General features: G+C 36.8%; 1 protein-coding gene across 3 annotated transcripts in view; it reads right to left on the bottom strand.

Annotated features, from left to right (window-relative positions):
- Positions 1-309: 309 nt before the first annotated feature.
- The window catches only part of STK3 (serine/threonine kinase 3), a 143,813-nt gene continuing 117,044 nt past the window's right edge, over positions 310-27,078 (bottom strand). For 2 of the 3 annotated variants that reach the window (XM_075141395.1, XM_075141393.1), the window contains exon 11: positions 310-3,686. In XM_075141395.1, the coding sequence (XP_074997496.1) occupies positions 3,528-3,686 (159 nt within the window). In that variant the 3' untranslated portion in view covers positions 310-3,527. The remainder of the gene's footprint in view (positions 3,687-27,078) is intronic. The other variant, XM_075141397.1, reaches the window with a different exon arrangement.

The raw sequence follows: 27,078 nt of genomic DNA, 5'->3' as shown, positions 1-27,078 counted from the left end.
GGATTAGGCTTTTAGCAACCTTAAAGAGCAGAGAGAGGGACTTTCACAAAGTATTGAGGATGACTGTCCTTAGACTGGCCTGATACTCTTCCATTGAGATCCTCAGACTTCTAGAGCTTGCAGCAATGTCTTGAGCTGGAAAAATCCTTTCCAGAGCTGACTTTGAGAGATGTGGTTTTCTGCACTCACAGCTGGGCTCACCGTATTGTAGAAAGGAAATAAAAGCATGAGAGATGGCTATGGAAATGAACATTAATGGTTACTATTAACATAATTTAGCTTCGGTTAGAATGAATAACAAGACGACAGTTATACATGAAAAATTAGCTTTTATTACAAATGTTTAGTAATAAGTAATGATTTTTCAAAATTTTTTTTACTTACTAAACCTAAACATACAAAGTCAGAAGCAAACAAGAAATTGCTTGGTTAAAATTTTACTGAAGGTTAACTTGTCAGTAGTTCTATCAGATTTCCTGCAAGGCTTGCTTTTAAAATGTCTTATTTATTGTACTATCAGCTTTCCTTTACTGAGATGCTCATCCTCCAGTAGAGATGTGTAGTCATCAACATGGATGATTTGATTCATTTATATGAACAGAAGAAAGAAAAAATAAGTTGTACCCATCTCGCAATATAAAACCTATTTCTATACGTTACGCTTGCACATAATTTAGAGCCTGACACTCTGGCTTCTGAAGCCAAAGACAGCTCTTACACTGACTGCACCGTGCACCATATCAGAAGGGCAACATTACTAATTTCATATTAATTGGTGAAAGCATTCTTTGGTCACAAACATCCTATATCTACCCAGTTTACAGTATCTCAGAAACTATTTTTCACCCATTTTAAGTAGCTTGTTTATATTTTTATTTTATTCCATGGCTTTCAGATTTTTCTCCTGCATGTATAATCCATGCCTGTGTGCATGCACATGCACAAAATTTATTCGAGTTGTTTCTATGCAGACAGATCAGGAGTGAAGAAAGGATGTCCTTTATCTTCTGATACCTTCCAGAAGGTCAGACTGCAATAGCCCTAGTCTAAAACGGCCTTTTACTGGAGTCCCTCTGGATAAGCAATTAACATTTAGTGCACTGCGTTACTAAAGTTTTCAGAATACACAAAATATGAAAATTGTGATCATTTTATTACATTGTCTATTACACTGTAAAGCCACATTATTCAAAATCAAAGTCTTATTTTTGGTGGGAAAATTTCAAGAGAGTAAGGGAAGAGAAAGCTGCTAATGATGCAAGCAAGAGTGTCTGGACAATGACACTTTGCTTGAAAGGCACACCAAGAAAAGGCAAGCTAGGTTCCTCTCCTGATGGTTTAAATCTGTTTTGTATTTTTTCATATATATACAGATATGCACGTATATGTGTGTAACCTACACAAGTATATGTATGCACACACACCTTTGAGTTTTTGAGAATAGAAAGTTCAAGAATTAGAAATTCATTTTAAATAAATAAGAACCATACTAATAGGGGAGGTTGGTGCTGTTATTTTTTGCTGCATTATGATTATAATCTAATGACACAGTGATATGATTATACCATTTTTTACTTTACATCATTTCACTGTATAAATGTGAGGCATAAGACTACCAGGTGCATTTATCTTGCCTAAAGTAATTTTTATGGATCTTCTGTGTTCTTGCTTTTTCATAAAGGATGGTCATTACTTTAAGAAATATGAAGAGAGTTGAGGGTAAGGTTGTTCTAACAATCACAATTAAAATTGATTTGACTCTAGGGTTTACATGTTAGAGCGTGGCATGCACGCAAACACACACACAGAATGACAATGACAACAATGGCTGTATACAGCTGAAACCCAAGTACTGGTCCCAGCACGGCTGCAGCATGCTGATCTTGTAAAAACTTTTGTTATCCTTTGCATAAGCTTTATGATATAATGCACCGTTTCCAAAATCTGCACTGTTCTATCTAAATGGTCCACAAATGATTACGGTAAATGTTAAGAGGTATGAGATGATTACTAACTTCCAGAAAACATTTAACAGAAGATGCCCATACAGTAGTCACCATTAAAAGTTTAACAGCTGAAGGCTGAATGTAAAGATCTTTTCAGCTGTATTGTTTAAAGAAGTATGACTATCACAGTAAAGTTATTTACACAAAAGGCAACAATAGTAAAGATATCAATAGAGAACACAGTAGATTGTTCAGAAAGTGGATCACATTTTCTGCTAAGTCTGAAATATTTCTTGCAATGTTGTAAATTCTACCTACTAGATACCCCACAATATAAACCAGACAGAATAACTTGTAAAAAGATACTAAGAGCTTGGTCCTGCATTTCTGATTCCCAAAAATCTACCACAGAAGCCCACAGGAATTTTAATGTTTAGCAATTGCAGGACAAAACCCTCAGAGGACTGCAAAATGTTGCTTCATTTCAGCACTTATTATATACAAGTATTCAATTGATTTTCTTTGGCTTTTAAATTACTATCCCTTCATATCTATAATGTGAAACCAAATCAAACCAAACCCAAACCACTAATAACTCCCCTCTCCCCTCAAAACGGTGATAAAAAATTAAATGAACCAAAAAACATATCTAGAAAGTGTAGCTGTTACTTCATTATAAAACTATGGTGCAAAATAGAGGTTTATACTGGTCAGAATTGCAATAGCAATTGGAAATTTACACTGAAGGAGTGACTGCAAGTATTGCCTCTCCTAATTAACAGAAAAATAAAAACTGATTAGGCACTTGTTTTCTTGTTTAATGAGAGATCATTCAGTGTGTGTAAAAACGATAGAAATACTCTCTAAAAGAATCCTGTGTAGCATGACAACTGTATTGCTCAACTACAGCCACAGTCCCTGGTTCAGGAGAGCAGAAAAACATGTGCCTATTACTTATTTTATGCTTAAATTCTACTGATATGAATGGGCTGGATACATGTTCAAGTGCTGTCCTGAATTGGGATGCTTGCTGAAATTGGAGTTATAAAAGATAATATAGTGGTGAGCTTCTTTTCATTATACTACAATACCAATTTTATCTAATCTGGCTCTGTTCTCCACAATATTATCCTAGTACTTCCTAATAAAAAAGAAAACAGGCATAAAATAAATAGGATAACCAAAGATTACATAATAAATATGCTACTAAGTGGGAGGAAAATACATTGCAACATAAGGTTCTGTAGTGTTGCACAATCAAGAAATCATTCCAGGTGCTCCAAAACACAACTCCTAACGTACAACACCAAGTTACCACTATACACCTGAAAAAGATTGGGAAGTAATAGATTAAACTTCTATTACATTAAACATTTGAAAATATAATCAAGTGGTAATGCGTTTTGCTGCCTTTGCAGAACAGCATATGTATGTTCTTTGACTGCTCCAATTGTCATTGCTTGTGAAGGAAAATTCAAAAGATTGGGTTTTTGAAAACTCTTACAATCAAATTCCTTCAGACTTACAAAGTTACCAGTCTCCACACAGACTCATAGTATTATCTCTGAAAGTAAAACAAACTCAAAAATTTTGTTGCCTCCGTTTCTTTGCATCCATCGCATCTAGGATAGGTTGCCTCTTTGCAGTGTACCTCTGACGAAGCTCCTCAATTTCTCGTTCCATCATAGGGTCCAAAGCCTTTAATCGCATCTGTAATTCTTCTAAACTCAGATTCTTTAACTGTAAACCAACCACCAAACAAACAAACAAAACACAAAAAAGATTAAAAACTATTTACAACAAAAATGAAAACCACCACCTTTCATAATCCTTTAATTTACAGTTGCAGTGTGTTTTTGGGTTTTGGGTTTTTTTGGGGCGGGGGGGGTGTGGTTGTGGTTTGTTTTTTGTTTGTTTGTTTTTTTTTTTTTAAAAAACACACTTTGAGTCTATGTATACATATATATAACTGTTTATATAACCAAAAGCCTTAGTATGCTCCACAGTAAATAATTTAACAGCATATGAAAATACAAACACACACATTACATTTAATTAAAAAAAAAAAAAATCACTTTGCAAACATTGCAAATAGATTGCAAATAAATACAGGGCTGGAGTTTAACTCATTAGGCTGAAAAAAAGCATGTCACAGCATACACAATTATATTCATGTATATAAATTATATTGCTTAATCAAATACTTCTTACTGAACTTCAGTCTCTTATAGAAGCCTGAAAAATAAACAGCTGCTATAATAGTCTGACAGATATTGAGAGGTAGTTTCTGATAAGAATGACAAGGCACCTGTCTTCCTCAACAGATTGCTGCCAGAACTAGTCAGAGTAAATTGCCAACAGAGTGTTTAAATAATACATGAAATTATTTCCTGAATTCATGGGAGGGAGTTACCTTTGACCAAGGTATTTCTAAAAATACTTTCTCACAAACGTTAAACAGGTCATTACACTGCATTCATTAGGAGCAATGGGTCATATAACAAGTCATATAACAAGCTTCACTGGCTTGCTGGCTGCTGCAAGTAAGTTGGAGTCTTGTCAGGTACCGGGGCACTACTGCTCCAACTTGCTTTTTCAGGGAAGGATCTGCATTGGAAATATGTTCCTTTGGCTGGCCTGTGTATTTTTTTTTTCCTTGATGAAGTCTAGTCCCTCTCCATTTTCTCTCGTCGGAATTGCCTATGTGCCAATTACTCTTCACCAAGTGTGAAAAATATCAACAAATTTCAAATAGCACAAATAATTTCATCCTAGGAAAGCGATAATCTATATTTTGTTTGCAAATATTCTGACATTGCAAACAAGCACACCACCTAACTGGGGGGGGGGGGGGGGGGGGGGGGCGAAGAAAACATTTTCTGAATCATCCTACTAATGAGTCAATACTTTGTTCATGAATCTAGGGCAGTCTTCCATCAACACAGTCTGATCTGTTTTCCCTGAGGAATGAAATACTACTTTTGATCTTTATTTTTATCAGCATCTGAGGCATATAAATTAGCAACACATATTGCTACATACAGTCCAAACCCCAGCGTTATGACTTCTACTAATAGACTACATTGTACACAGTAAATTAATAACTTGAAGTCATAATAAAGAGGGAGTGCAGATCAGAAATTCCTAGAAAAGCATATGGAAAAAGATGCACATTTTTATGCAACGTCATTTTAACAATAAGATTCCTAATGAAGACGAGAATTAAAACCCAGATGTCAAAATATCTTCCAGGGCCAAAGATCATTAGACCTGTATGAGCTTCAGACACCTCAGATGTGCTCAGTAGCTCATCAGTAATGTCTCTCTCCCATGGACAAATGAAACCTTTTGTTTCTTAGGAGGGAAAGAGTTGCCTCCCAAGAAATTAAGTATCATCTAGCTTACCGTATTTCTCCCATTTGATATATGCAAGAAAGGATAGGGAAAAGGAACCATAATTCCTCAGTCACCAAGACTTTTGCAGAAAAACATTTTTCCACTTTCAGAGAAAGAAAAGCTTTAAAAAAAAAAGATTCTCTTTCATTTTTAGCCCATTGGTAAATGTAACTGGCACATGACAGACACTTCTCAGGGAAGATATTCTTTTAGAGGACTGAAGTGTCAGAGAGATTTGCAGTATAATGAGAAGAGACAACAGTGCCGATTCCCCTGTTTAACGGATCCCAACGCAGCACAGATGAGAGAAGCAATAAAAACATGTTTTTTAGCACATGTGAGAGGAGAAACATATTTGGGGCTCCATGATCCAGCAAACGGACTAAGGAAGGCACCATGAATAATCTCGTATGTGAGTGTTCTGTGAGAACTGCCACTGATGAAGTCTCCTACCCGCTCTGGGCCAGCCTGGGTAGCCATTTATTCCCTCTAGTCACCACTGTAGACAGCAGGCTTACACTGCATAGAATAGACTCCAACTCATGCGATCACATAATTATTCTGCACTGAAAAACATTTTTTTATAAATTGTCAGAGAAGAATGTGATGCGTGAGTTTTTATTTAAATTTCAATCAAGAAACAGAGCCAGCAAACAGAATTAAATATTCTTTAAAGATCACAGACAGCTGGGCTGGAAATTAAAATATAAAGAGAATGAATTTTTAAATCCAGAGAATAAGAATCATTCAGAATGATCTCAGCCACATCACCCAGGGGACCCAGGGAGCTGCAGTACTCATCTGTATGAACGGCTGATGCTCAGGACATTCACAGGAAGTAAATGACAGAAAACAGGGACATTAAGAAAGTGAAAATAGAGTTATGAAGGTCTCATCTATCTGATGTCAGATGCTGGATTAGGCAGGAATAGTCAGAGAGCTCTACGTATGATAGAAAACCACTTAAGCACATCTAAAAGCCACAGCTGACTCTAGGATGTGTGTGTGTGTGTGTGTGTGTGTGTGTGTCCATGGACATATAGATCTCCTTGGTAAATTTCAAAATATTTTTTCTTGACTTCTGTCTGTGCTATAGATACTACCTCATGAAGCCTGAAGCCTGCAAAAGCCTAAATGCTGAATGCAACAGCAAATATATCAAATGAGATGTGCAGAAATAATTCAAACAAGATATTTAATTATTCCTATGTAATTTATTCCCCTGTATGATAAATATTTTGATTCAAATTCTTAAAGCAATAGAGCTCAGCACTCTCACTTACTTTCACTTGCAAACAGCTCACAATTTAAACTGCCATAAATAATTTCCCACATAGTTTGTTGTTGTAACTACTAGGGCTACCAGCATTAATGGGAAAAGAGAGGAGAGCTGTAAACTGTAGCAGTTCAGTAATCAGGATAGTATTTGCCTGATAACGACAGATAGTTCAATTTCTGCCACTCCAAATAACAGAATCAATCATGTCCTTTTAGAGATCAAATACCCATAATCACACAACAGACAGCAATTAGTGTCAAGATGGGCCATCTCCAAGACAGAGGTCGTCAGTGACTGGAAGTTCTGGTAAAAGCATTTGCCTTCACTGGGACCCTTCATATCACCAGTAATCACGTGGGTTTGGGAAAGAAACAGTCCAAACTCCAATTTATAATGCCATGAATCTATCAACTACATACAATAATATATAATATTCAGTAGGTGTGTGCATCTGTTTTACACACACATAGAGTCTTTTAGAGTGGGTACGCATACTCAGTTTTCCAGTAGAAAAATTAGTTTACAGGAAAAAAAAAAAACTTTTCTCCTGAAAGGAGAGTTACAATGCATAAGGGAAGCAAGGAAAAAAAACAAAGCAAAACCGTCTCCAGAGCCAGATAATATTGAATAATTTCTTCTACAAGCTGATGGATTCTCAAGACACAGTTGCACCCAAAGAAGCCACACTGAAATTCTCTACTGTGCTTTGCTAGAGCAAAGGAAGTTGACTTTGCCTACGAAAAGACCAGCTAACAGTCATCCTTGTGGGGCGAGCTCCCAGTGGTGCAAGCTGAGTGCCAGCAGCTCTTGCCTCTGCCTTCTCCTCTCCCTGATGTAGGGGAAACCCTGGCGGAAGAAAGGCACCCGTGCAGAACAGAGCTCCATCAATCCAAGCTTCCAGTGGGAGAAGGTTCTTTCAGCAGCACCACCTTGAGCTGGGTCAACCAGCACAGAATCAAAGCATAACTATAACTAACCTTTTAACTGAACTTACTCTGGTCAATACTAGTTTCAGGTCGATTGCATTTTTTACATGTCTTCAAACAGTGACACACAAGGAATTCTTTCCTCACATACTGATGTGGTCGTCTCTCAGAACCAAACTTCAGCAAGGGAAGTGCAACAATTTTTACTTTTTTGGTCTTTCTGTCTAACTTCTTGCATCCCAGATGGGCCAGCTTCATTTGGATCAGTATTTTCAGCAAACCAAAGAATAATTACTTGCAGTCAATACTACTTCTGCCTGCAGGAGGACCCACACTGTACCTTACATATTTTGTTCGCAACCCTGGTCAAATCATACTGATGAAAATTCAACCAAAATGGGCACTTGGAAAATACGTATGCATTCCTGTCTACAGACTCAAGTTCTGTAGCAGTAAGCTGAGAAGGAAGGAGATAAAGTACAACCACAAATGGGCTCTCAGAAGTCATCAAGTCAAAGGGTGCAATGCAAATCCTGACTACTGGCTTCCACCTGTGTCCAGGACAGGCGTCAGGAGGAAGGACATGCATCTGAGATACTCAGTGGTGCTTGCGGTCCATGGATTTAGGCGAAGGGGTCTGGAAAAGAGTCTGGAACTCATTAGCCGCACTTGGCCAGCTCATATCCATAGCCATCCAAACTTTTCAAGGGGCGAAAGCCAAAGTTTTGGTGGATGTAGCACACTATAATCTTAATCCACCCTTGACAGCTAACAGAGGTAAATAAAAGCTCTAGGCCTGTGATGTTTTCAATATGATAAAATTAGATTTCATTAGTAATTCCATAATGCATGAGTTACCATTGCAAACCTCCAGTCTATCAAACTAAATTATGGAATACTGCCATTAAGCCGGTGCAACGAAAACAAGCAAATATATTTTCAGGGTTTAAATTGTTAAGAAAATAGATATTCAATCAAAAAATAATCTGTATCAAGTTTGTTGTGTTTACTTGAAAAAACAAATTCTTCCTAGCAACTGCTTAAATGAATCTTACAGATGCAACATGCCTTATTAGAGGCCTTTGATTAAAAAAACATGGATTGTTAATACTGTATTCTGAGTCATCTATTTTCCCATCTGCTAGTAATTCCTACAATATGAACTATCAACAGAATGGCTAACAACAATAATTTTCTAAGGCAATTGCAGAAGTGGGTTGCCTATAGCACTTTCTAAGATTTAACCAGTGCATGCCTTGGATTGTTTTGTGTTGTAGTGGCCTCAGGTAAGAGAAACTCTTTCTCTCCAGCTGTTCCCTTCCCTTTTAGCTGAGCAGAGTTTTCTTTTCTCTAATGGAATGAGCTCCACTGATGATTTCAAACTCCTTTTCTACTAATATAAAAAGTTAGACTTGAGTCAGGATCCAAAAGGTACAAGGTGAGCCTTTCTGACCAATTTTTCCAGTCTACAAATTCAAACCCAAAATCCGTGAATCTGACTTACGTAGCAGTTTTCTCAGGCCTGTGTGCAAGGAAATACTCCATGGTTACTGCCATCTGTTCAGCTGCTCCCGTGCAGCAACAAGGGGAGAACTGCTGTATGTCTTGTGCTGATCAAGCAAATTGTGCTGACCTCGTATAAAGCGATGAGCTGTCTGAGACACCCACTGGCCACACGTCAGAGCTCTGACTTGCTGTCATCCACACCCCTGTCACCACAGTGGGCAAATCAGTCACAAGAAAACAAACTTGGATGGGGGATTGAGTGAAAGCGTTTATTTCAGGATATTTGAAGAGCAAGTCTCCTTGTTGCCAAACACAAACATGGGGTTACACAAATATAAAAAGCACATCATTTACTATCATTATTTTTGACAATTTACGAGAGAGGACTGACAACCTAACTTTCAAAAGCCAAAGTTCATCCCACAGGACTGCAGTTATTTTAAACATTTTGGGAGGTAAAATAAGCACATGACACAGAGAAAATTAAAGACGGACAAGTTCATGTAATTTTTAAAAGTCTTTTTAGGGATAAAATCGCATATAAGTGTTGCATGATTAATTCTTATTTTCACTAGTAAAAACCCCTCTGCTCAGACATTAAAAATTGCACATCATTTTAATAACAGAAAGCTAAATCTCAGTTACTACCATCAACATTTTTCAGCTCTAGAAGGCTCTTCTGAGCTTCATATAAAGTTACATTTCAATAGCAAACCACCAAGGGGGAAAAAAAAGTTTTCTACAGCATTAATGCATACTATCATTTGCATACCTTTGTTGAATACTGCCCAGGGCTTTCCTTTGAGCAATCCTGAAATCTTTTTTAAGCAATCCTTTGCCAATCCTAAAATTCCAAAATCACGAGCTGGGTCCTTCACCTTCATTAAATTACCCTTAAAAATTAGATTCCTAAAATAAGGCGTTTTTCGGAGGAGGGAAATGTCTTTTTATTTCCCTTTTCATTTCTGAGTCATGAGGAGGCAGCTAGAATCTAAACATTTCTGCAATTAAAAATGCTAAAAAAAACCTAGTAGCCAAAAACTTTAATAAGCTTTCAGGAACTGAAATCTAAAGAAAAGCACAGATCATCGTGAAACACAGTGTAAAATTAGCAATAATCTAACTTTTGCCTGTTGCAGTTTTACCCAGTTCCTGAAAAAGAGAGTCATGTATTGTGTATTAATGCTTTATTTGAACTGCTTAGGATATGATATCATTTACATTGTTTTTACCCACTATAGCAGCTGATGTTCATGTAGTTGTGAGGTATATAATTTTCACTAAAATAAGTAAAACAACATAGAAGAATCTGAACACGGGGACATAAACGGCAAGCAATGTATCTCAAAAACCTGACAGCTAGTAAACATCCATTAATAAGATCAAATCTTTCATATCTGATAAATAAGTTTAATAAATAAATTTAATTTTAAAAGTGTACAGAAGGAAAAAATCCTACCATTCCCTTCATTTACAGAGAGTGTATTGTTACATTACACGCTTAGAATTGAGTCTACTGAAGTATGACACTTTAATTTGCTATCACCTTCTCTTTAGAATTGCATCACCCATCACAGACATTATTAAAAATTACTTTTAGAGTATCACAGACAAAAATCCACAGTTTGAAATGCCTTAGAGAAGATCGTGATGGTTTTTTATATACTGTGATTTTCTATACCGGGCATCTCAAGCTTAATGGTACAGTTAGTCCTGAAGAATACTATAAATGTTTACTGGAGCTCCCAACAGAGTAAATAATCTAAAGCTTAGGAAAAACATGCCATCTGGATACTCACCATGCTATTTAAACTTGATTGCAAATATACCCACACAGTGCTGATTGCTGATAGCAAAGCAGCTACCATTTAGATCAGCTACCTGATCTAAAAATATACAGGATTTCCCCCCCAGCTCTTTCTACTTTTGCAGAAAAAAAAAGCACGCGAAGAAAAACCAACCAAACAAAAAACCCCAAAACACCTTTTCAAATATTATCAAGCAAAGATATACAGCTTTAAAATGAAAAGGAATTCTTTAGCTGGACCTCTTAGTGTACCAAGTAAGTAGTATCAAAAAGTCAGCATTTTATCCCTATTAATCTGTAGCTCTCCAGGGCAAGGGCTTTTAGTTGTCTTTCATAATGAGCTCAGCTATCAGCAGGTACATTACAGTGCCCTTGAGTTCAACGTATCACATTTCAGCAAAATGCAGTTATCATTCAGCTATATAAACCCGAACGTTACCTTCATATTCAAAAGCTTTCTCAAGTTAAGGCACTGTCTCCTTGAGATCTGATTCTTCCATGAGAGGATCATTTTTTAAATGTTCAGAAAATAACAGTATTACATTTTTGTAAAATTCTACTAACCTAGATGTAAATGCAAGCTGTATTAAGAACAAAGATGTAAACTATTTGAGATGAGAGCCATTTTAGAAAATAAAACCATTCAGTTAAGACCCCCAAACATCCGGAAGATAAAATACAAAATGAAAGATGTTCCCAGTTTTGCTAAAATATTTTGTAAATGCAAATCTATATTGAGAAGTAAAGTTAAAGACATAAGTAACATGAAATAGAAGTCCTGAGGTTAAAAAGACAGCTGTATTAAAATCTACAAATTCATGAAATACATAATATTATTTTTCAATAGTTCCATTTAAGATTATTTTAAAAATAGAAAGAAAAATGGAAACTCATTGAATAATGAGTTATGACACAACAAGATACATGCATGCACACAGATAATCTTGAAGTTAAAACCAGACCCAGAAAAGTGTTTAACCTGAAGAGCAATGGAAGAACCTAGAAGAATTTTAAACCTTAAACCTCAAACCTCAATGTCCTAGTGAGGGACAATACAAGTGAATCTCAAGTATCTTAGAAGCACAGAATGTTGATACTCAAAACTAAACCAAAAACGGATACAGCAAAACTAAATTTTCCTAACCGGAAAATCTGTTGGAGGAGAGACGCACACCCCAACCTAAAACGCACATGCAAATTTGTATCTTGTTTGCTGAGCAACCTTGATTCAGTTATATTCTTTATAAGGAAGAAAATTCAGTTCAGTTTAAAACGACCAATTTAGAAAGGATCTAGGCAAATAACACATCATCTTTAATAAATGGAAAAATGATAGACATACTGTTTGCTGTTATTTTATTTCATGCAGAAAGCTTTCTAGTAGTCACGTACAACAGAGGTTGGGTTTCAGCCACTTTCAGTACAACATGGACAGGAAAAATCCTATAGTCCAGAAACTTAGGGCAATTTATAGGCAACAAATGCCAGGTTTCCTAATCCCTGGGGGAAGGAAGAAAATATAGCAAAGACAGCAAAACTGAGACATCAGTTGAGAGAGGCCTGCAAAACATCAGAAAGAGCAGAATCTGAGTGCAGCAACTGAACAAAGCCAGGGCTAAGCAGAGAGATTTAACTGAGCTCTTAGTCGCAGCAGGGGGAAGAAGAGATCCCTGCCTCAGGAAAGGCACACGGGTTACCGCCTTGGGAGAGGGATCAGGGAGAGGACGACAGCCAAGCCTACCTGAGCTTAAGCACCAACACACAGCACATGGACACTGCACCTGTAGCGATCTGGGAGGGGTGAAGCAATCCCCCAGCCCAAGGCTACCAGCATCTTTACTAGACAGAAGCAAGTTTCATCTTCTGTATAACTTTAAGGATTTAACAGAAGCACTGCTTTTTAACTACTCAGTCCGTAGTTTCTCAAATTTTCTTTATTACTTCCCCAATCATTTTTTCAAAATCTTTTTTCCCCCCGCAGAACTGCTTGACTACCTATTTAGTTTGATGCGGTTCACAGTTTTCCTAAGCACTGAAAGAACTCAGCTTGCTAAAAGATTTGGGCTCCCAACGGCAGCAGCGTGGCCCATGGAGTCCCTGGATAACAGAAAGGTACTGTTCCACTCCCGCATCGCTTTCAGCAGCTCGCCAGCCACAGGGGCTGGAGATTTCATTTGCTTATGACAGCTTTGATATTATGAAAACTGATTAAAATTGTTTAGGAAACTTTTTTATTGTGCTCAAAAACTGAGCAGATTTTTTTTAAATCTCTTTACACCTTAAAAAATAGTTTATTAACTCTTCCTAATGCTGCCTTCTATCAAATTCTTATCTACAAATCATACCAATCAGACAAATGCTGCAGAGTTTCAGCTGGTTCATTGAAGTGGATTTAGTTTCTCTTTTGTCAAAATGCACTAGCTCCACATTTGTGAAACACAGCTTAAACAAACACTGACTATGAAATAACCTTTAATCAACCAAATGAAATCCACCTTACAATGGTCTAAATCTAGTAGACAGCTACTGTCTTGCTTCTAATCCAGACTAAATTAGATCTAAAATAAGTGAACAAATACAGAAATGGATAATCTATCACTACAAGTAATATACTAAGAAATATCCCGAAAGTAGGAAAATACAGAACAAGATAATCATTGATAATCATTCATGTCAAAACAGATTAATTAAGAAGCCCATGTACCAACACACAACTAAAAGCAATACTAAATTAAAAAACCAGAGCACTCGCATCTTAATGAACAAGAAATCCAGGCTATCTCACCACTGAACAGTACACTTAACCATAATCTAATTCTATTCTCTAAAACACAATCCACCCTGTGAAAAGTGTGATGCTCACTCTGTATTAGTTTAGAAACTCCATTTATTCATTGGACAAGATTCAATGATTCAGTGGCATATTCACTTAATGAGTCCAAAATCATTTGCCAAAGAAATATTTTATTATCAAATATTTTGTCTATGACTCAAACATTAATTTGATCAAGCCAAAAATTAGCACAGTTCCTTATTACTTTCACAGTATTATCGCCTAGGAAGGTCTACAGCATTTGATCTATTTGCTTTGTCACAGAGTACAGAACAACACTGATTTGTTTAATTAGGTTTTTCAGATTATAATCTGCAGGTATAGTTATGGTTTATTACTCAATGTAAACAGGTGCTGTGCAAGCTTTTGTGCCAACACTGTTCATTAATCCCAGTCCCAATTTATAGTTCTCACTCTTCCACTTCCGCATCTCTGGAGTAAATTATGTCAATTATATAGCCCACAACTAGGGAATGGTACGAGCTCTGCAAACCCTTATGATGTGACCCAAGTCTCAGTAGAATCTTTCTGGCCTCTCTGCTCGTTTTCCAATTCATCTCTTGCGTGATTATCTAGGTTTCAATTATGTTTCAGTCTTCTAGACTTAAAATCGGTAAAGAAAAGGAAAATAATTATAAGATCTTATTCATGGCATAGTATATCAACAATGAAAATGCTACACATACTGCACTTGAACAACTGTAATGTTCAAGTGTCTCTAACTTCAAATCTAAATCCCCCTCCAGAAAAACACTGTTGGGAATTTAATCTAGGTTTTAAAATTGATTTAGTATTCATGATTTGGAAACTGAAGTAGAACCAAGGGCCTCATCTGTGTTACATCCAACCCTAACTACCAGGGCAGGAAATAATGAGAGCTCCCATCAAGCCCCAACTCATGCCAAACAATCCATCCAGCACATTCCTAGACCATATAAAAAGGATAAGGAAAATGTGAGCCAGACAAATGCATTCCTCAAATGCAAGGTGTCAGTACTCAAACAAAATCTGTGCTCAATGCAGTCAACTGCTACACAGCTCACAGGCTCATCTTTAAATAAAATTATATATTTCATAACTGCACTTTCAGAAATAATTAAAAGCCAAATTTTATTTCAATTTACAGTGCCTCGTAAAAGCAGTTCAATTGCTTTGACCATCTTTAGAGTATTGCTTTTCCAAAGTAAAGATGAATATATAAACGTTGAGGTTATGAAATGCTCTTGCAATTTATTTAGAATACATCACTGGGGTTTCTGCTTACGGAACATCTATTCCTCAGTTTGAATTGTATCCTGCATTCAAAGACATAACACTGAACAGAGACAAATTAATGGGACTGGTCACATATTAAGTGTAATTGTTCAGAATTTGTAAGAATAGAGCAGGTGTGAACAACTCCCTCATCACCAACAGATCTGGTGCATATGCATGAGCACAAACAAATACAGGGAAACATAGACTTAGTGTCAAAAAACTGCATAACTGTCCTGAACTTTCTATATTAAATATGAATTTAGCAACGCACACAGATTACTTCTTGATCCAGTTATTGAACATGTCTGGAAGTGGGCATTAGGATTTACTGTTGAAGAAAAACTCTCTTTATATGCTATATAAATATATAGCATACATTCTTGAACTGATGCTAATGAAATTCACCTTATGTGGCAGAAGGATACTCAAAATCGTGAGTATCTTTATAACTTTTACATCTTGTCACAAGCAGAAAGCAGCACAATATCAGATAGTTTAAAACCTGATATTAACATACAGCAACAAATCCAAAGTACCTCAGAAATGTAATAATTTAACGAGCCTCCAGCACCGGCCTCCTCTCCTCTCCCCTTTCCACCCAAAAGAAAGAGATATATTTTTATTTGGAAACTCAAAATGATTTTCCGGGTAGATTCTACTGATGACAGAGAAGTGGCTTTTGGCTTTAAGCCATCATCCTCTGAAAAGCTGTTACGGTTTTGAATACAAACTGCCTTGCTGAACTACCACACATACTGAGCAGTGGACCAACTAGCCAATTCCTTTATCTCACAAGAAACAAACTGGCAGCTCAGGTTTGGATGGGGGGAGAATTACACCTCTTTTTCTGCTTACTGTCTTTGAGAGTTGCACCACTGCTGACACAGCTGGAGACCTTGCATTCTTATGGTCTGAAATCAGAATGTCATCAAAGACTAGATGTCCCAGCATCTTACCATCAGAGAAGTTACATTAACAATTTAAGAAGGCTATGGACATGAAGAAGGCAATATTTTGCTGGGGTTTTTGACGCCACTGAACAGGTAAGGTTTTCATTATAATATTCCTACTTAATCTCACATACAGACATACGTGCACACATTCATAGTGCTGTAAAATCAAACATATTGGAGAAAACAAAAAATAATTTATTTTAGCAAATTATTTTGTAACAGTGAATGTCAAATTCACCAAAGGCTCTATTAAAAGGCACAATGAATGCAAGTAATGACTTCAAAATATTTTAAAATCCCAAATATATGAACAGGTATTTTAAAGTAGTAACATAATCATGTTGTATACAAAAAAACCCTGTGGACCTGGTCCATCAGTTCATTTTTTAAAATAAATAATTTTGATTGCTTCCATTTTCATTAGTGATTCTGACTTTAAACACTCATTCACAGAGGTATTGGCTTCTTGCAGTCCTCACCCATTTCAATCTCAAACCACACTCCTCTCTCTTCCATCAGTATCTCCTCTTGCTTTAAACACAATCTTGGAGAAATATCTCATTCTGTTGTTTTTGACATTAATATCTCCAAACATCTTCCATTCTGGTAGTTTGTACTTATGCCATCTGATGGTCTGTATTGCACAGGGAACTCCGGTAATTATGAACTAAATGCCTACTAACCTGGTTGATGATGATGTTGCTAGAAGGCCTGTCACGTTTACCAGATCCTGGCCATTAGAATAATAGCAAAGGAGTAGTTTCAGTAATTTAACAATTTCTCCTACTTCCACAAATGTATTCTCTCCCAAGTAGCATCACAGTGCATAACACCTTGCCTAGAAGCAGCAACATTGCAAAACTACAAGATATTTAACTTAATCATATTAATTTGCTTAACTATGCTGAAAATATTTCACCTCTTCCTCAGCAATTTAATATCATGCAAAATTTTGAAAGCAATATTGCCTGAAAATTGACAAATTTGCTATTTATTGTTGCCATAACAACCATAGAAAATTGTGTAAGAAAATACCAAGCAATAAAGGATGAAATGCCATAGAAACAGATAAGAACAGAACAAGTTGTGTCAGCACTAGCCTTAAGGAAAATTTTAGGCACAAACAAGTTAATGGACAGAATTATAAAAAGGTGGAGAAATAGAAAAGGGCAGTTAAGGTGGGGAAATCAAAAAGGTAGTTATATGGCATACTGCCAATGTTCTCCAACAGAGATTACATGCAGATTAGTTGAAACCTCTAAGAAAACTAAAACACAGATAAAAATTCAGCAGAGATTATACCAGAAACTTGTTTCTTTTTTTTTTTTTTTTTTTTAAATCTCTTGCTTGTAACAATACTGCTGCAGTGTTGCATGATATAAATAGTTAAAAGCCCTCAAAACCAGAATACAGTAATAGCTAAATTGCTGCCAGTTCTACATGGTTTTCTAAAATTCCCTCCAGCAGAAGGAACTAACAATTGACTTAGGAAGTTACGAAGGAATTCAAATGTAGGGATCTATTTTCCTGTAGGTCAACCCACTACTGCACTGTATAATAAATGTAAACATGAAATGATATCATTTCATCTCTGTTCCTCACCTTTCCAACGACCTTTCAGAGAAAACATCCTGGAGCCTGAATTTTGTTTGACATGGAAGTCATACAGGCTGGATAATATGACATTCCTACCTACGAGCAAAACACCTTTAATGCATTTATTTCTCCTAAAATAAAAATAAATGTTATACAGATATCTCTATATCAAAGCTAGAATCAACACACGGACCAGTCAAAATCAAAGTTTTGTGTACAGTAGAAGAAATAATACATTTACAGCTCTTTGTTTAAAGAATTAACAAAGCCAAAATCGAACCTCTCTCTAGTAAAACTCCTTTTTGGATGTTATCCACTGACTTGTATTGAGAGCATAATCAAGAAAAAACACTTTCTTTTCACATCTCTCTTGTTTTAAAGAGGGACAAAAAAACAGATGGGATTAAAATGGAGCGCAAATCAAAGATGGTAAATTTAGATTTGATTCAGCAGACATATGGAAACCATTATATAAAGAAGGGAATTCTTGCACAAGAAAGTTAGTTCAGGTGAGATGCAACTAATCCAAAGACAAGAATCTTAACAGAAAGAACAGCCTTCATTAGTTGCTAATAAAACAGCAGCAGAACTTGGGAGCAGTCTAAAAAAGAATAGAGATTAAGGAAGCAGCTTCATTCTACACTTAATCTGATCTAATGACAGGAGGTAGCCAAAAGGGTCAGTCCTGCCATGTGAAACTCGCAGGCTCCTGACCGCTTCCTTACATGAGATCTACTAATTCTGCAACTGCAGGGTAAGCTGGGAGAGAGGGGAGGGGAGGACAAGGGGGTGTTTTTTGAGCACACCGAATTGACTCAGCTCGATCGATACAAGGAGAGTAACAGAAATGAGCACGTGCCCCCTTCCGCCATGCCTCTCTCTTTCCATAACCCCCATCTCCTGAATAAGTCTGGGGTCAGATGCCACCCATCTATCCCTCGTTCCAGGCTACAGGGCCAAGGTCAATCCATCAGCAGGCCAAATACAACAGCTGACTACTGACCTCAGGCTACAACCCATACCTCAGCATAAGTATTGATCTGGAACCCTCTTCTCAGAGACAAATTAGTAGTAGCAGTAGTACTGAAACTCATAGCAAATTCACTTGCTTTGAAACCTCCACCTTTGCTGAGTTTGGACAACATGACTCAAGTTATCAGGACAAACAGCACAATCACATAAGTCTCATTTCCTCCGAAAACAGACCAAAACTAATATACAGCTAGATTGCAGAAAAATCTTCTTTGTATAGGTTATTTAAAAATTGGAAACACCAACATGATTAAATGTTAACAGAAAACACACAGTAAAAGCGAGTATCCCATTTTGGATAAGTATAGGTTGGGGGAATCATAAAAATCTATGAAAGATGGCCGTGCTTTTATGACAAAGTGAATAAAATTGATTTTATACACTATAACTACTAAAGAATTAATCATATAAAATATTTACCCCAAAGCTCTGGCAACAGGATTAGTAGTTTCCTCAAATTCAGTCTACAAGCAGAACTGTAAACAAGTAATTTAAATACAACAGTGGGGGATCTGCAGGGTTGGGGGGCAACCAACACAGAGGTTTTCTCTTTCTGGTATTCATAGCACTTTAGAAGAAACACAGAGACAGTGTATCCTCAGCACATTTTAGGATTCATGTTATATTTGACAGTGAAATAACAAGACTGCCCTACCTATACCAAAAATGGCAGGGGATAAGAAAACCCAACAAGCTGTAAGTGAAAATTTAATATCAGCAAGCAAAGCTTTTGTACCAATTATTTCTTGTGGGTTTGGGAATTGTAGACTTAGAAAATTCAATTGTAAACTTTTTTCTTACTTCATAAAGGTTTTTTTAAATGCAAAATGCACACAGTAAATGCTGTGGTATGATCAACAGACATTATCAGTGGGCTACACAACACATGCTTTTGAAAACGTTTTTATAACACCATCTTACAAAATAAACTATTGCAATAATTTCTTAAGTTTTTATATCTCTTCCTAATATAAATTATCACAAGGAAAAGGGAATAAAAGCAATAGAACAAGAATCTAGTACCATGAATTCTTTTATTTTCTATATAAATTTGATCTTCTCACATTATAAAAAGAATGTGAATTATGCCCCAATAGTGGATGTAGATGGGGATCTACTCAAACGCTACTTAAAATACAATCTAACTCATCAAATGTATTTCTAAAAAGCCTTCACACCCTTGAAGAGGAAGAAATACCATCTTTGGAGAAAAAGTTTAAGGTGTCACTGACAGTCCACCCTTTATATTGCTTCAGTGTCACTGCTGAGGTCCTGACCAGCGTTCAATTAACTGCTCAGGCAACCCCTGGTTGAATTTAGAAGCATTCAAAAGCTTCTCTCTCCAAAAAGCCTCCAGCAACTTGGCATCACATCTTCTCACCATTGTGCAAAAGCACCACTTCATCAAAACTTAAAAGCAGTATATGAATAGCAGAGTCCACAACTGTTGTGATAGCTCTGATGAAAATGCAAAGACAATCTTAACGCTTCAACAAAAATGTTTTAATTAAAATATTTCAATGATGAAATTGCTATTTCACTTTTTACGATAGATTTTGATTACCATTAAAAAGAGCACAACTAATTACAATAAAAGTTTAAGTCACAATCACAATCTCATTAGGAAACGTTTCACCACAAAGTGAATGTTTATTAGGAAATTCTCTGTCCTATGAATTAAAAGGCATACTTGCTTAAATAATACTAAGTACAACCTTCATTCTTCTATCTATATTAAAAAATCAGACCTAACAATTAAGAACACCTACTGAATATAAAAAACAGGGCAAAAAAATTCTGCAAGTATTGCAAAATAAGCTACTGCATAGCCCACTAAAACTCTCCAAATACTGAGATTTTGCAACACTGCAAGAAAAATTGTATCTTACTCCTGAAGTAATGATACCTTTTACTGATAAGGATTACAACACCCCGTTCAATTTTATTTCATGCTATGCAACACGTAACACTGAGGTCAAAAGGTGTTACTAAAATGACAGAGGCTAAGATTATTCCCAACCTAAGCTGGCAAACCAAAGGCAGTGGGGACAGGGAGGTTTTCACTCCCTGCCATCCAGGGAGTCCAGGACCACATGATGAGCTATCGCAGTACCTACCCCATAAGGCAGATGGCTTTTCGTGAAGCAAAGTTTGAAGTGCAGTCAAATTGTATTTAGATTCCCTGTATCACATCATCATGACATATGTGCTAATTTAAAGGATTCAACTAATCCCAGGTGACTGCTTTGAAAATTTCAAAATCAGAACAAGTCTGAGATGGCTACTGTCAACAACAAAGCTCTGAATGAACATGGTTCAGTTTAACCTTTAAATACATATACCGTAAAAGTAAAATATCACTTCTTAACATAAGCCTCCCACAGACAAAAACTAGAAGCCCTTCTATACTCAAAATGTGAAGTCGCCTAGTATTATTCCACGCAAGAAGGAAGAAATAGAAAGGAAATTTTGGCAAGCAGCAGAGACAGGAAACTCTCCATTAATGATGCCTACGATTTTCCATAGATATGAACTTCCTAAAGCACCAGTGTCAGCATGAGCCTGACATTTACAATAAACAATCTTAAGACATTTACCGACCTCCTGAGATGTCTCCTGTAGATCTCCCTAAATTGATACAAAGTCCTGCTGTATTTACAGCAGAATTCTATCTCTTGCCTGCTTCACAAGTAAACATGGCTGCTATTAACAGAAGTAATAAAAAGCAGCATTTTTACTCTGTACTTTTTCCGCATAAATCAACATATGCTTTTTTTTAATGTACAGATGTAGCAAAGATTCACCAGCAACCACCACAGCAAGCAGAAAAACTCCCTTAAAGAATGTATCAAGTATGCAAGACATTACTCGTACATAAAAATATATATTCCATGTTCATGAATGCATCGAACACAGCAATTCTAGTTAAATTTCACAAAGGTTAGTTGCGATCATGGACTGCCTGGCACTAAGTACCCTGTATTTAGATGAGTACAGGGTGAAACAAAGCATGAAGTTTGCTGGCACAGTCGGCTAAAAAATAAACCTGATAATAAAAAAACCCATATGGATAAACCAGCCAGCTTTCACTTAAATAACTGACACTTACTCAATTGATAGCCACCTGTATACAAAGTCCTTGGCAGCTTTAAAATACCTTTTTTCTTTCTTTCTTTTTTTTTTTTAAAAAAGAATAAAATATTCTTCAAGCTATTTCCCATCATATCAAGCACAAACATGCTTTCATTTAACTTCAGGAATGGAATGTGTCCTATTTTAATCTTTCACATTTGTTCAGTTGAAGAAACTTGTATTGCTGATAATAAGAGGTAAACTAGATCTTACTTAAAATACGATTTATGCTGTGTTTATATATTCTCAGGGACACTGCATTCCAAATTGATAACTACTTGATTTTGTGGTTTGGGACCGGGGGGGGTGGGGGGGTGTGTGTTTTCTTTTGTTTTTTATGTTTTTAATGTAGTCAGTCCTGCAAAAGCAGCTAGCAGGATCACCAGGCTCCTGAGTCAGTAGTTTCATACATCAGGCACTCATTTCAATTTTTAGCTGAAAAACTCTAGTATGCATCCATAAATCATGGTCTGGTAATAGACAGGGGCATTCCCATGGCTCTGGCACCAAGACCCGCTTTTGCAAAGGGGACTGCATACTCCCAGACAGGGATTGCTGCAGGAGCGGCACAGTTACAGACCCTGCACGTAGATGTACGCATGTAGATGCCCTTTCTTCCAGTGCCTTGTTAGCTCCCAGCACAGAAGTGTATGTATGTATCAACTTCAAGATGGACACATACAGGGCGGGTACCAGCTTCACTGTCCAGTGCTACACAGCCTCCGGGCTGCAGAGGAGTGTTGGCAGCTGCAGTAGGTTACCACCAATTACAACAGCTCCAGCATATGCTGCAGACTGCTCCAGTGCCACATAGCCCAGGTACATTCCATCACCTTTGCTTGCTTTTTGAGATGGGCTTTACAATGTACAGCTTAGACCAGTTACTTTATTTTCCAAATTAAGAGTAGGATTATCATATAATAAGAAACGAATGCAACTGATTGGCAGCAGGTTCCAAGAAACAAATACTTTTGTGGATCCAAGGTTCTCAGGACCAACTGCAAAAATAATGAACTCATTTTATAGTAGAAAGTAAGATTAAGGAAAAAAAAACATAGACAAAAGGAAGCAGGATTAGTTATGTAGCAGTAAACATGGGGAAGGCAAAACCATGAAAAGAAATAAGGGTATCTTAAGAAAAATAAGCACTAATCTGACATGAAAGTAATTTCAAACGTTACACATTCCCATAACTACAACAAAACCAGCCCAACAACACTATGGTACTCCTTCCTCCTCATGTGGGAATTTAACAAGCCTAAGTTCTAAAACAGATAACGAGATATAAACAGAAGATTAAGAATTACCCCTCGCGCTGACCCACTTGTCACAGTTTCTGGGCTTGTTGAAACTCTGGTCCTACCTCTACAGAAATACAAATGGCAAAAGGAATTGTCCAGCTATTCTGTGTGAGCATTCTGAAATTTCTCCCTCAGGAAACATGGCAAAAGCATGAAGCTCGTGCTTACAGTGAGTGCATTCCTACATGACTATTCTTCATTGCCCTTCTGAGGCACCTCTCTTCAATTCCTGGTCACTTTTAAACAGAGTGATGTGGATACAAACTGTGAAGAGGAGGGGCCTCTCATTGAAAACCATTTTCAAGTACATTGTAGTTCTAAAGAAAATGTGTAACTCTAAACAATCTAGTTCTTACAATTTCAACTGCATAGAAATATTCAAAATACCAAAGCCCATGAAAACAAAGTATAGACATTCCTTGTTTCACCTGAATTCAGTGCAGCCAATTTACAGTATTCCAAAGGGACTGATTTTAGAATGTGGACTTCATTTTCTTTTTTTTAAAAAAAAAAAAAACAAAAACCAAAACACACAGAAAAACAAACAAACAAAAAAACCCAACCCCCCTAACAACAAAACAAACCCAACAACAAAACAAAACACCAACAACAACAACCCCCCCCCCAAAAAAAAAAACCCCAAAAAATAAACTCCACACAAACCCCCACAAAAAACCCAAGAGCCAATCACATATCACTTTTTTAAGTACTAGCTTAAACTTTATATATCCCTGTAGCTTTGGACTATTTTAATTTCTGAAGACAAACCTAAGGGATTTCACTTGCATATACGAAATCTAAGCCGCACACTTTATTTGTCTTCGACTTAACTTTTCCCAAAATACACATGGTACAAAAAAAAGGATGCTAACCTTGTGTCCTGGTTTCAGCTGGGACAGAGCTAATTTCCTTTCTATTAGCTAGTATAGTGCTGTGTTTTGGATTTAGGATGAGAATGATGTTGATAACACAGGGATGTTTTCGTTACTGCTGAGCAGTGCTGACACAGAGTCAAGGCCTTTTCTGCTCCTCACACCACCCCACCAGCGAGTAGGCTGGGGGTGCACAAGAAGCTAGGAGGGGACACAGCTGGGACAGCTGACCCCACCTGACCAAAGGGATGTTCCATACCACATGATGTCGTGCTCAGTATATAAACTAGGGGAAAAGTTGCTCGGGAACTGGCTGGGCGTCGGTCAGCAGGTGGTGAGCAATTGCATTGTGCATCACTTGTTTTGAATATTCTTTTATCATTATTATTATTTTCCCTTCCTTTTCTGTCCTATTAAATTGTCTGTATCTCAGCCCACGAGTTTTACCTTTTCTTCCGATTCTCTCCCCCATCCCACTGCGGGGGAGCGAGTGAGCGGCTGTGCGGCATTTAGCTGCCTGCCAGGTTAAACCACACCTTGGGAGATGGAAGACCAAGTCTCCCTGATTAAACCAAATTCCACAGGCTGTGCCCTGGACTGGTCAGATCAGTAGTTTACATCCCACTCCAGCCCCACACTGTGGGAGGCCCTCAGAAGAAGTTTACGCAGGTCAGAGGTGCAGAAGCAATGAATAGTATCACTGATAGATGAATTCTGCCTCTGTTAAGGTTTGATTATGGTGTAGTACAGTGGTGGAAATTTGCCACCACTGTACTACACAGAGCATTTACAGAGCAAGAAATTCAATCCACTAGCATGAAAAGTAGTCCATTCCCTTTCAGGTATTATTTCTGATGCTTTGAACCAGTTGCTTGGTACCATGGCAGTCAGTGGAAGTTCACCCTAATAACATTTTGAAGAGTGCCTCGTAAGCTCTCTTACTACCTTTTTTTCTTTTTTTTTCCTTTTCTTTTTTCTTTTTTAAATCTATGCCATAAAATTGTACACCATACATATTTTATTTCCATTCAAATTCAACACTAGGCATGGGAACATATTTCTACGCTACAGGTACTTTTGTAAAAATCTGTGAGTAGTTTAATTTAAAAGCCATGGACAGCAACCTAAAGCAATTTTTGACCATGCAAAATGTTTTATAAATAGTTCCATGTGCGCTGTTCATCTGGAGTCTCACTAGAGATGAATAATAACCTTGTATTTCATTCTCATTTACTCTGAATTAGCCAAACCTTGTGTTTTTAATTACATACTTAATACACCTGGCATGGTCTAATTACAGAAAACAAAACATCATTTAAACAAAAGGTGACCTTGAACTTAGTCTATCAAAATACCAGTTAACTTTAAGCTTTCAGTTTTTAACGAACTGCCAAGACATGCAATAGCAATTTTCCAAATGTGATCATATGCCTTTAGAGCAACAGACTTACTGCATTAGGAAACATCTGTACGCACTCTTTATGGCTTTCCTCATTATTAATGCAAATCCCTCTTAGATTTCAGTAGTGCTATAAACAGTTCTATAGGTAAACACCATGTTCACACTACTGATATTTTTAATGTGTTAGACTATGCTAAATCTAGATTTGACAAGCAGCAAAGCTGAAGCAACTTTTTTCAGAAACTAATGATTTTGTATAAATATCGCAACTATAAACAAAGAGAACACGAAGCTATGGCAATGACAATATGCTGCAAAAGAGGCAACAAAGGGCTTTGACACAAGGGACTTAAATAAATATATTAGTTATCCTACTGCTGGAATGTGGTTACTTACCTGCTTGAAATTGAGTATGTGCTTAAATTCCTTCTTCAGTTGTGTTGAAGAGTTTCAGTGACAAATTGTTTTTACAAGAATGTTTCAATATATTGGTGAATGGTCTTCACATATTTGATACAGGTTTTTTTACTCCTATTTGTGACCAAGTAATGCTAAGAAATTAGGTACAGCATATTTAATAAAGCATCTGGGATTTAAAGTCAACAGAATGTAATGCTTACACAAAATTCAATAAAGCCTAAAATTTCTGTAATATAACCAGATCACATATCATTTTACATTTTTTTTTTTGACATTGCAAATTCATTTTAGTACAGGAATAATTTAAGTACACATTCTCCTCAAAAGTTTTCTAGTCATTTCCTTGTACTTGACTTTGGTAATCATTTCAGCCCTAGAGTTTCCCACCTCAGCATGCCAGGACAGCAAATGTACAGTGCATTTGAGGTAAACAATGTCACTAACAGTATTAAGGAAAGAAAGGAATTAAAATTTGAGCATGCTCAGCAGAGATTACCAAACTACTGGCTAATTCATAAACACCTGGCTTTCAAAGATGTACTCTCAGAATATTTGTCTATGTTCTGTATTGCTGACCACTGCATACTTCTAAAACAGAATACTCCAACACACAAGGGGTAGAGAAGGTGGCTATTAGAAATTTTGACAATGTTTCAGCATGAGAACAGATTACTATCACCGCTGACACAGCCAACGTTTGAACATAGATGACAAGAAAGTTAGAGTGTTTTGCATATATAGTAGATCTGAATGGGTAGATGCTTACTGAGAAAAATAATTCTTCACCCATCATTAGGTTATACAAATTCATATGAAAGTATTCTATATAGATAAGCAAATATATTCAGACAATGTCAGAATATGCTGACAAACATCCATCACTTAATTTACTTGGCTGGCAAAATAAGGATGACTGATTGTCTAAAGGAGAAAAGAATCCCAAACTTTTAACACCCAACAGATGGAATTCAATAAATATATTAAAAGAGATGAAATAGTAAGAAAAGATTTTACAACATAAACCATGTAATAGATGTTGATTAAATAATGATATACATCACTTATTATTTAACTGAACCGCAATAGCATCCAAACCAAGACTCCATTGCCTGGCATGTTCCAAACTGCCCAGAAGGGGACACAATCTAAATGAGATAAGCTTGACAGAAAGGAGTATATCATTTGAAAGTGAAGATGAGATACATGGGAATGAGCAGAGTTTCTGCTTCACATGAGACCTGCTGGCAGAACTCCTGCCTCTTAGTCCAGCTCTGCTATGAACTTATTGTGGAATCACCCACTTTCTGTCTCTCTGCCATCATCCTCCTGATGATAACAGCATTTATTCATTTTTCGGTTATACAAGGCTATAATTAAGAAAGTCCTGGAATAAATACTTAGATCTGAATCCTTCTCACTG

Source organism: Calonectris borealis, chromosome 2 (assembly GCF_964195595.1).
Source record: "Calonectris borealis chromosome 2, bCalBor7.hap1.2, whole genome shotgun sequence".
NCBI classification, from domain to species: Eukaryota; Metazoa; Chordata; class Aves; order Procellariiformes; family Procellariidae; genus Calonectris; species Calonectris borealis.
Note: the sequence above shows the minus strand (reverse complement) of the source record. Positions and strands in the feature narration are given on the sequence as shown.